The sequence below is a fragment of the Meles meles genome, chromosome 15 (genome assembly GCF_922984935.1).
Source record: "Meles meles chromosome 15, mMelMel3.1 paternal haplotype, whole genome shotgun sequence".
Classification (NCBI taxonomy): domain Eukaryota; kingdom Metazoa; phylum Chordata; class Mammalia; order Carnivora; family Mustelidae; genus Meles; species Meles meles.
The window spans coordinates 53824898-53836880 of record NC_060080.1 but is presented as its reverse complement, the minus strand read 5'-3'; the positions used below and the strand labels follow the sequence as shown (position 1 = coordinate 53836880).

The 11983-nt window shown below is 43.7% G+C and overlaps 1 protein-coding gene across 1 annotated transcript in view; it reads left to right on the top strand.

Moving 5' to 3' along the window:
* The first annotated feature begins 571 nt into the window (after positions 1–571).
* Positions 572–11983, top strand: part of MXD1 (MAX dimerization protein 1) — a 28008-nt gene continuing 16596 nt past the window's right edge. The window contains exons 1-3 of the mRNA XM_045979070.1: positions 572–889; positions 1628–1727; positions 6506–6535. Coding sequence (XP_045835026.1) covers positions 817–889; positions 1628–1727; positions 6506–6535 — 203 coding nt within the window. The 5' untranslated portion in view covers positions 572–816. The remainder of the gene's footprint in view (positions 890–1627; positions 1728–6505; positions 6536–11983) is intronic.

The following is an 11983-nucleotide window of genomic DNA, read 5'->3' as shown; positions in this document are numbered from 1 at the left end:
AACCGGCAGGCTCTCGGAACTTTTCCCCGGGGACAGGTCCGGGCAACAGGTCCGAGGCGGGGCCGGGATGGGCCGGACGGAACGGACCTCCGCTGCAGCCGGTGAATCAGCGCCGGCGTCCAGGTCAGCCCTCCCAGCCTATGCCAGATCAGGGGAGGAGTGGCGGTGCCGCTGATCACCAGCCACTCAGGGCTTGCTGGGCCCGGAGGAGGGTGACGTCATCGTAGCTGGGAGGTTTCAGCCGGCTCCACCAATGGGAGATCGGCAAAGTAGCTCGCTTTCTGTAGCTCTGGGCCAATACTAACAAAGCAAAAGGGGGTTGTCGGTATAGAACCAATGGAAAACAGGGAAGGAGCACGAGGCGGAGTTGCGAATCCTGTCACCAATTGGAAAGGGGGGGTGGAGCCCGGGCCTTGTCAAGCGTGACCAACCAGAGAGAGGAGCGGACTCTAGGGGGCAGGGCCTTAATGCTTTTCCCCAATCGGACAAGGCCAGGGGCGGGGCGTTCTTTAGGGTGCCCAATGAGGAACGCAGCCGAAGCGGGCCTGTCAAGAGAAGGGCCTGGGGGCGGGGGGATGGTGAGTCGGAGATAAACACTCCGCGGCGGTGGCGGCTGCTGCTCTTCTTCGGGTTCTGTCACGGTGTCGGCGGTGCCCAGCTCACCGGACCCCCCTCCCGCTTCCGGCGAGCGTGGTCGCCAGAGAGGCTCTCTCAACCCTGCTCTGCGGAGTCCACAGCAGGGCACGGGTGTCCGGCGGCGGCGGCGAGCCCGTGGGCAGTGGGGGTTGGTCCCGCGGCTCCGGCCCCCGGTGCAGAATGGCGGCGGCGGTTCGGATGAACATCCAGATGCTGCTGGAGGCGGCTGACTACCTGGAGCGGCGGGAGAGAGGTGCACGGGGACGGGAGGGGTCCGTCCCGAGCCGGGGCCGGGGGCTCTGAGGGGCCCGGCCGCGGGGTAGGGGCGCCCAGCCGCTCTGGGGGTGGTTGGAGGCGCAGAGACCGCGACCGCGAGCGCTCCCAACCCCTCCAGCTCTCCCACGCGCGGTCCGAAGGGAGGCCGCTGCTGCCCAAAGGCAATGAAAGAGGGTGGAAAAGGGGCCGCTGCCCCCGGAGTCCCGAGCGCTGCCCCCCACCGCAAAGCAGATGGGGTCCTCTCGGCCAGACTCTTGGTTTACCTTACCGGGACTCGTCCGGACCGGCCCCCAAGTGGGCCCGGCGCCCAGTCTCCTAGATGGAGGAGCAGCGATTCCCCTGCGAGCCCCCCTTCCCCGCCCTCTGGGTTCCGGTGTTTGCCCCGCACCTTCGCCCGAGGCTGGTCCCACTTAAAGCACGCCAACCTGCTGGACGTTGCCAGTGGGGAACCCAAGCTCCATGAGCTCAGCGACTTGCTGTGTCTTTCTCAACAATGAGCAGCTGGAATGCTTCTTACACCTGCTCCGAACTGAGGGTATTCACACAATTTAAAAAAAAAAACAATCATTGTTCTAAAAATTCCACCTTGCATCGTTTGTTTCTTAACACAATATTCTCTTAATTAAAAATAAAATTTAAAAAGGAAATACTGTAGAGGGGAGAGAGTATTGAATGTTCTAGGCTCATTCATTAACTGGATCCTTCGGTTTTCTAGAAGCTGAACATGGTTATGCCTCCATGTTACCATACAATAACAAGGACAGAGATGCCTTAAAACGGAGGAACAAATCCAAGAAGAATAACAGCAGTAGCAGGTAATTTGGTAAATATTATACTACAGATGATACAAACTGCAGAATTGAAGTTGCCTGTTGTGATTATAACCCAGTAAATACATTAAGTAGCAATCATGATTCAGTCAAGCACACATGGTCTTAAGCCATTGGAGGAAGGAGCCTTTCTGTTTGAGTTGAGGGGACAGAAGAGAGCAATGGAAATGTTTTACATTTCTTTATGAACTTTTAAACTTTATTTTGCTTTTCTTCCCTTTTGGAACAAAAATCTATGGAAACTTCCAGTGAGTTTAGGAACAATGACAATATGTTGCCTTCAGAAGTTTCAGATTTTTTTAGGTTTTTTTATAATTGAAAATGCTGGACATTATCCATTTCTTTTACTTTTCATAGTGTAGATTTTATAAACATGCTAAAGTATCCAGTTTAGTGTAGGTGGTAAGATTTCATATTTGACGGGTAAATGAAATGCAGTGGTTTGTCTCATAAACTGTTAAATCTGTTTATAATGGCAAAGAGGAATGATGGAGGTTAAGACCTGCCTTTTTGGTGATGGAGGATTAATATTAAAATATTAATATATGCCACAACCCTTTTATGTTAGCCTTCTAGTTCTTAAAATCTGTGAATTTCACTAGGAAGTATGTGGTTAATGGTCAGTGAAATCACATTAAAACCCTGAGTAAAGTTTCTGCTACCTATGATGTACTCTATTAATGTTACTTACCCCTTTTTCCCTTCTTTGCCCTTAAAATATAAGTTAGCTAGGAAATCTGTTAGGTCTATTTACTTACACCTTTCATTCCAATCAAGTCATTCCAATAAAGTCATTCACATTTTCATCACTGACTTAGAATCCTTATTCCTGGCTGCAAGTAGCTGTATTTGGTTAGCCTCTATGGCATAATACAGACCACTAAATCCAGGAGGTCCCACTTAAACCTAAAACTCACTTGCTCTTGCTGCTGCTTCTGTCCTTGATTCATCCCATTGTACTTAGTGTTGGTAGACCACAGGATGTGAGCCGCACACATGTGCTGAGCTCTTGAATAAGAAGGCACCTGAGGGATGAACCTGGTAATTAACGACCTCGTGGCTTTTGCTTTCCCTCCCATCTTTCACGTTACCTGAAGGTGGTAGCTAATAGATCCTGTGTGTGGGTATTAAGGGCCTGTAAGAAGAATGTTAATATTGCCTTGCATTATGCAGTGGTATAAAACGATTTAGCTGTGTTGCATTTTGTTACAGTATTCTTGAATTTTGTTTGGAAGAACTTTGAAGCCTTTTTGTTTATTTTTCCTGAAAAGGGTACATTTGTTACTTTTATTCTTGTCCATTCATGATTTGGAAGGAATTGTCCACTCTGCTAGTCAAGGCTTAATCTTTAGCACTTCATTGTTCCCTAAGTTTCACAGGAAAGTTGGAAGAGGTTCAGTGGTGAGGAGAGAAAGAGAAAGGGATATTGAAAGAGAAGCAGGCTGGTCCTCAAAGGTGATTAGGAAAGAAAAATAATGATAGTTGAGAACTGCAAGCCAAGAAACAGACTCTTTCTCTTTACTATCCAGTGTTATTATGGAAAAAATAGCTATAACTACTGAGTTTTGGAAAAGCTGTCTTCTGTTAATGGGTTTGGTTTGCTTTCCATGGTTACAGACTGGAGGCTATCACAGTTTCCCATGTTCTTGACCATTAAAGAATTAGTGTCATATCCTCAGTGGTGCAAGGATCTCTGAGAGAGACCTTAATTAAACCTGGAGATGGCACCAAGCAAGCATGAAGCAAGAGGAGGCTGTTTTGTTTAAATGTGATTGGGTAAGGAATGACCCTTACCTGAGCAGTGAGACATCGCCCCAGAGAATGCAGTTTGACCCCTTTGATTTGAATTAGACTTCTCTCCAAGGCCATGTATGGTCAGGATTTTGCACTGAGGTAAGGGCGATGGTGAGATTACTGCTGGTTTACATAACCACCAGATAATAGTTTATTCTTGTTAATTCGGGTTGAAATGCTGTGCTCTTTGGTTGTAGAGTCAGGGGACTACTTTTACTTGGACAATAAAAAAATAAATAAGATTTAGCCACATATCCAACTTCTTGGGAACTAAAAATGCAGATTTTACAGTTTCTCTAGTTGCTTGTTTAAAAAAACAAAAATGAAATTTGAATATTGATCGCTTCAGAATCATCCAGAGAACTACTGGAATACAGGGAGTGGAATCTTTTTTTCTTTCCTACTGATTTTTGAAATGAGTTACTAATTATTTAGAACTGAAATCCAGAGTTGTTTTTAAAGGTCTATTTTGTTAAACTGTAGAGCAGGCTTTGGCACTCATGAAAGGGGAAGTTCAGGACCTGCCTCCTAGCTCTTCTGTGCAACAGGGGTATATAGCTGAGCTGACATGGAGACTCTTTTTGAACCCAAGAACTTTTCCCATTCTCATACACTCTGTAGTTTGGCTTAGTTATCTTTTTGTGAGCATATATATATACATATATTCTTTTTTAAGTAGGCTCCACGCCCAATGTGGAGCTCAGTGTGGGGCTTGAACTCACGACCCTGAGACCAAGACGTGAACTGAGATCAAGAGTCAGATGTTAACTGACTCAGCCACCCAGGTGCCCCTTGTAAGAATATATTTTTAAATGGTGACATTCGATGTAAGTCCCCTTGTAAAAATCACACTGCGGTCAGTACTTTGAAGATTTTATTTACTTATTTGAGAGAGAGAGTTAGAGCATGGGGTGGGGGGTAGGTTCAGAGGGAGCAGCAGACTCCCCACTGAGCAGGGAGCCCGATGTGGGGCTCTGTCTTGTGACTCCAGGATCATGACCTGAGCCAAAGGCAGACGCTCCACCGACTGAGGCACCTAGGTGCCCGTGTGCAAGACTCTTAAGTAATCAGATAAGATCTGTAGTTTCCAAAACTGTTCAAAGTCTAGAAGGAGTTGTCCTTCCTACGGAATTTGTTAAAAAGTTTATCTTGGGGATTCAGAATTTTTCTTGTATGTAACTTCAAAGAATCCAGAAATTTTTGCTAAGAGTGCCCAGCGTGCTATTCTCTGTAATCAGAGATGATATGCTTTCAAATACCCAGCCTTCTCTCCTCCACCACCTTCCTGGGATGGTCCTTGCCTACAATTAAACAGGGAAATCCTGACCAACTGCTGTCGTATACTTTCATGCATTTAAAAAATCTGTCAGACTTTGAACTTGTTATTCCCTGTTAAAACTAAAATGCCACGTGCTTTAAAGCCAAAGGTTTGTAGTGCGGGCCTGACTTGTTAGCTGTGATATCCTGCCAGCCATTGCAGGAAGTAAATCTTCAGAAAAATGTAACTGAAGAAGGCTGAGGGAAAACCAAGAGAATCAATGTAAAGCTTTTACAATAACCAATTTTGAGGTCCTTTACCTAGAAAACAAATACTCTAAAACTTAAAATACTATCATTATTTTCTGAGTTTTCCTCATTAATAAAAATTGGTGTCCCAGGAGCCTTGTGGAAGAGAAGTTTTATTGCTGGATTGGAAATTTCTCATTCCAAGACTACAAACCCCTACACACAGCCCACCAGCCTTCTCTGGTGTGAATGAGATTCACATTGGGTGCAGTTGCCTGCCCTGGTATAAATGAGTGGCGGAGCATTCACAGAGGTCCTGTTTCTCTGTGATTACCGTGAGAATTTCTCTGTAGGCCCAGAAGGTTCTGGCCTGAGCCAGGGCACTGTCTCCTGAACTGGTTAGATTCCAGAGAATTTCCATGAAGAAAAGTCAAGATTCAGCTCCTTTGTAACACTGGGAGTTTCCTCAAGTTTATTATTAGGGAGGAGTTGTGTGAGGAGGACACTGTAGTGGCCATATTGACTGGCTTCCTGTGACTTCTGTGGAAACCTGTCTATAAATGCGTAGCCAGGCCTTATATTCAGGGTCAGCTATAAACACTTTAATAACAGGATTTCACATCCACCACAGCTTTCGTCCAAGGCTCTCTAATCACTTTTACAGTTGCTACCTCATTGATCTACATGTGTTGAGTAGATAATTGACACTAATTTTTACTCCCATTTTACAGAGGGGTTAATCAAGGACAAGATGGTAAAGAATTTTGTTTCTTCTACAGTACCAGTCAGTGGCAAAGCTAGACTTCACATTTCACCCTCACTATGGCTTTAAACCAATCCGTATCGTCTTTGTGGAGCTCAGTTTTAGAAGGCCCTTCCCGAAATCCTCCGGGAGCTGTTCACCAGTAGCATTTTTCAGGAGGGTGGACATGATCAGATAATTACGTCAGGGAGTAGAAAGATTGAGGGATGAGGGATTATTTTTATCCACTTAAAATTGTATCCTATTGTTAAGCAACTTAGCATAAAAATTTGGCGTATCTACTCACCTAGAAAAACTGCAGGATTCAAGGGGGGGTGACAGCACCACTCTTCTGCCCTCAGCCTGAAGAAAGCTTCTTCACTGTTCTAGAACCCGAATTCGCATCACATGGCGCAGCTGTTTTTCTCTTTGTATAAATAGACCCCTTTTATTTCCTCTCTTAAAATGGATTACATATCCACCAGGGATTGCATGCCTCTTTAAGTTGGCCACTTGTCCTTGAACTCTATTTCACACATTTACATTTATCTAACTCCTCAAAGGAACTGATTTGTGTAGCAGAGCCCACTGAGTTTTCCTTCCCTTTGTTTTCTCTCCTACCAACTCTGGAGAGAAAGAAGTTAAAATAATTGTATTGGTGTTGAAGCAGTCCTTTACGACCAGAAGAATCTCACTCTTTTCTTACTGTTCCTTCTTTCAGATCAACTCACAATGAAATGGAGAAGAATAGGTGAGTTGGGGATTTGGGGGTGGGATGGGGGTCTTTTTGATATGTCCTCTGATCTTGGAGACTTGGCTGTTTTTTCTTGGCTCTTCCCACAAGCAACACCTGATGTTAAGAGTTTCCTCCGGTCGGTCATTTGAGCAGCGCTGCCCCTAAATCACTTAGGTAGACGAAGGGCTTGCAGGTTCCAGAAACCACACCCGCACCCCTCACTCCTGCCACCTGCTTCTCCTAAGGAGCGCCTTCCTGGGTGACTGTTTCACAGGCCAAAGCATCTTAGGTCATGAGCCGTGTTTCCACAAATAGTGTTTTTAAAAAAATGACATGCTGCTGAATATAATTGGTAGTTCTGTCTTAAATTGTGTACACACCCAGATATATATAAATATACATACATATGTGTGTGTATTTACAGTTTACTTGTGAATAAAGATTCTCAAAATTCAGGCAAATATATGCATAGCACAAATTGGAGATGGTGATTCACTAGTGGAGGCCTGCCACCCTCCCTGGGATCCATCTGGCTGAGCCTGAGTTGATCTCTCTCACCTGGATTGCCTCTTGCTGTTTGTTTGAATCTTTATTTTTTAAATTTGGTTTTCCCCTCCTTCAGCGATGTAGCCTGGTGGATCTTGACTCTGGTTATACTTAGAGTCACTTGCGAAGTTTTTATTTTAATGTTTTCTTAAAAATATTTTTGTATTAAATTACATTTATACACTTGGGGAGAAGGAACAGATTTTATTTCTGCCAATTTTATAAAAGAACTTCTAGAAATCTTCAGATATATGAGAACAAATAATGTAATCGAGTTCTGTGTATCCATTACCCAGCTTCAGCCATCATTAGCATTTTGTCAATCTTAGATAATCAAAACTACCCCTCTCCATGGAGTATTTTAAAGCAAATCTTTTATCTCTAATAAAGACTTAAAAAAAGAAATAACCACTTTTACTATGCTGGGGTGGGGGGGAGAATTAATAATCATTCCTTGCGGGGCTTTAAAAAAGGAAAGAAAGAAACCAATGCTCAGACCTCACCCCTAGCAATTCTGCTTTAATTGGTTTGGGTTGAGACTCTGCTCTAGTTTTTTTTTTTTTAAAGCTCTCCAGGTGATTCTCATGTGCTGCCAGGGCTGAGAACCATTGAACAAGCTTCATTCTGGTCTCCGAGCGCCCATCAATTTGAAATACAGACTACCCGTTCAGACTGAGTGGCTTTCTCGGTGCTCTGCGTGAGCGAGATGATGATGGGTAGTGATGGTTCTGCAAATACATATGGTTATTTCATGCAAACCTTTTTTGAAGAGGGAGCCTGCCTCTGAAAGTCAGGATCTGAATGACCCGTTCCGCTGGAAAAGGGCAGACCCGACTTACTGGGGAGGAGAATGTTGGAACAGGGTGAACCCATAGCGTGACTCCGCTAAGGAATTCTGTGTGTGCCTCACTGCACACGTGTTCCCCACTGCACACGTGTTCCCATCCCTCTTCTTCCCTTTTAATTATTCTGTGATTGGGACTGTGTTTGAAGTCAGAGCTTCCTTTATACTTTAGGGACTTCCGGCTCATGAATTGGGAACTCAAAAGTATCTTTTAAGGTGGAAAGGTAGACAGATGTGGCCTCTCTTTCTCATCTTTGGATTCTCAGCTTTCTGCCTTGGGGGTGAACTGGGTAAACTGGGACTCTTTCTGCTGAAAAGTCTTCTAGTTCTCCTCCCCCGCCTTACTTAGGCATTTACTTTTTTATTATTCCATTAGACAGTCATTTTGTTATGAAAATTTTACCCCTTTGGGTAAGGGCTCTTGCACTTACCACTCCTTTATGCTTTTTACCTATGCAAGAATGCCACACAATGTCAGTTTGACTTTTTAGCCATTCCGGCGTGTTTCTTTTTTGCCTACAGTGTCTCCAGAACTTGTGCTCAGTACTCGGTATTAAATGAGTTCACACTGGGGGTATTAGATCAGCATGGTCCGCATCCGTGAGAAATGTAGTCTGTCTAATGGGAAAGACGGAGAGACCATCTCAGTGAACACACTATGTGCTCAGATTGAGGTGTATGTGAGAGGCTGTGGAGGCAGAGAATCTAGGAAACTAGATTCGGAGCCCCCACTGAGCAAGCTGCTTCTAATTCACCCAGCTTCTGTGTGACCAGTCCACTTTTGCTTGCTGGAGAGTTACCTAGTTTCCTTACTGTCCTTTCTTTTTTGGAATTTGGTCTTTTGAGGTCTTGATCATTCTTTCTCTAGTCCAGAGCATGTGAACAGAAAAGAAGGAAGTAAAGACTCAAATTTCTTAATTTAACCAAACATTGGTTGCTGCAGTCCAGGAGAGGAACTTAAAGTTGCTCCGCCTTTCTCCCCGTATGAGTGTAGGTGCTTAAGAATCTTCGGTTTTGAAGTCGGCTGAGCAGCCGCTCTGGTCGTCTCCTGGTTTTAGTAGTTGGTGCATATAAGGGAGTCCTGCTTTGCCAAGTGCTTGTGCACTTTAGCCATTTTTTACCTTAAAACATCACATAAAAAGATTGACATGACTCTTAAAAAGAAAGAAAAACCTTTAGGAAAAGAGCTTTCAACAATGGAAATTTGTTTTCCTCTTTGATACTGCAGAGTTGATTATGCTTGGGTTAGATTTTTAACCAGAATCCTTTTCTGTGGCACTTTAGAGATTGAGTAATTGGTCTTCATCAGGACTCCACTCTGAGGACAATATACTCAACATTACCACTTTACTATCCTTGGTGTTGGTAGGAAAATACCCCACCTCCACCATTCTAGAAGGCTTGTATTTTCCATTCTCTAGATGAGGCATTCTGGAGGGCTGAAGATGCTGGGTCCTAGGTGCTGGGAATACAGTCTGATGAAGTCCACACTCCCGGGGTGGAGGGTTCAGTTTAGATGGGAGCGGCTCTCACTCCGCCTGCGCTTACCTGAACTGTGACTAGGCCTTGTGGATCCAGCCTCCTCAGGAAACACTTTGAGTGTATGGTTTTTCTTTTTAAAGATTTTTTTTTAAATTTATTTAACTGAGAAAGAGATCACAAGTAGGCAGAGAGGCAGGCAGAGAGAGGAGAAGCAGGCTCCCTGTTGAGCAGAGAGCCTGATGCGGGGCTCGATCCCAGGACCCTGCGATCATGACCTGAGCTGAAGGCAGAGGCTTTAACCCACTGAGCCACCCAGGCGCCCCATGGTTTTTCTTTTTAAAACTAATCTTACAGGGACACCCGGGAGGCTCATTAGTTAAGCATCTGCCTTCAGCTCAGGTCATGATCCTGGGGTCCTGGGACCCAGTCCCACCTCAGGCTCTCCACTCAGGGGCAAGTCTGCTTCTCTCTCTCCCTCTGTGATCTTTCTCGCATTTGCTTTCTCTCAAATAAATGTAATCTTTACAAAAAAAAAAAAATCTTACAGAAAATTTTGAGAACTATAGAAAGTCTTTGTAAGAACAATTTAAATCATCCGTAATTCTAGCTGCCAGAAGACAGCAGTGGAACTTTGAAGTGTATCTCCACAGTTGTTTTTGGAAAATGACTTAAAAATATAGTTTAGGGGGCGCCTGGGTGGCTCAGATGGTTTAGCATCTACCTTCGGCTCAGGTCATGATCCTGGAGTCCTGGGATCGAGCCCCCATTGGGCTCCCTATGGGGAGCCTACTTCACCCTCGGCCTCTGCCTCTCTCTCTCACGAATAAGTAAAATCATTAAAAATATATATTTAGTTTAGGGTAGAAAATTCAGAAGTTCCAAAAAGCAAAAAAAATATAAAAATCGCCTGTCCTAGGTCTTGCAGTAGTAACAGCTGCTAATACTCCTACTAAGTTCTGTACCTGTCTAGGTTTTGTGCATGCCTTTTTTTTTAAATCAACATGGGATCCCACAGTAAATAATTTCTATCTTCTTTTCAAGCTACATCATGAATATTTTCCAGTGTCCTCAAGTCTCCTTCTCTAACATTATTTTTAGTGAATGCCCGTGTTCCTCCTACAGATGGGCGGTAACTCATATAACCAGTCCCGTTTTAGGTTCTTTCCTGTATTTGGCTAATACGCACAGTACTTCCTTAAACTACGTCGTAGATAAACCTCTGTCCACCATAATTACATCCTTAAGGTAAATTTATAGTTGTGGAAATAATGATATATACATTGTTACGGTTTTCGATGTGACTGCTAGATTGCCCACTGGGCAGATTATCAGCTGTATTTTCCTTATCCCTTCACAAGGTGATATTATAATTTAAGACCTTTATGAAGTTGATACATAAAAGGTAAAAACAGACAACTTGTTTCAATTTCATTTCTTACATCACTAGCATAGTCAAATCATTTTCTTACCTTCTTGTGTTTATGCTGCCTGTTAATAACCTTTGCCCAATTTTCTACTTCGGGCATTTTTTTCCCCCTTTGAAAAGATTTTATATATGAAGGATATATATGAAAGAGATTGCCCCTTTGAGTATCATATTATTGTCCAGTTTATCATTTCCTTTAACAGAATCAATTTTCTCTCACTGTCTGAACTTGCTGCCTCTATTGTATACCAAATTCTTGTTTGTGGCTGAGTCCGTTTCTAGACTGGTTCTTCCGTTCCACTGATATCTGCCCTGCTCTTCCTCTGCCAGTGAATATGGTTTCAGTCATTGAGGTTTACCATGCACTTGGAGATCTGGTGAAGCAAACCCCTACTCCCTTCTCCTTTTCTTTCTTTCTTTTTTTTATTTTACCATGTTGTTAGCTATTTTCACTAGTTTATTTTTCCCTATGAATTGTATGGTCAGTCCATCTCCCCAACATCCAAATCCTTTTGGGACTTTCAAAATCAAAATCTAATAATTTTAGTATAAATAAACCTTTTAAAAGTTCATGTTCACAGGGTGCTGGGTGGCTGAGTGGGTTAAAGCCTCTGCCTTCGGCTCAGGTCATGATCTCAGGGTCCTGGGATCGAGCCCCACATTGGGCTCTCTGCTCAGCAGGAAGCCTGCTTCCTCCTCTCTCTTTGCCTGCCTCTTGGCCTGCTTGTGATCTCTGTCTGTGAAACAAATAAAATCTTTAAAAAAAAATAAATAAATAAAAGTTCATGTTCACGTATTAGCTCTTTCCATCCAGGATTTGGTATGTGACTTCATTTATTCAGATCCATTTTCTCTCTGAAGTTTTACAGTGTTTCCCTGTACATCTTGCATATTTCTTTAAGAGGTATTCCAACATTTATACATACACACACACACACATATACACATACATATATATATATATAAGTTTTTAAAATTTTATTTCTTTATTTGACAGAGAGAGATCACAAGTAGGCAGAGAGGCAGGCAGAGAGAGAGGGGAGGAAGCAGGCTCCCTGCTGAGCAGAGAGCCTGATGTGGAGCTCTGTCCCAGAACTCTGGGATCATGACCTGAGCCAAAGGCAGAGGCTTTAACTCACTGAGCCACCCATGCACCCCAATTTTT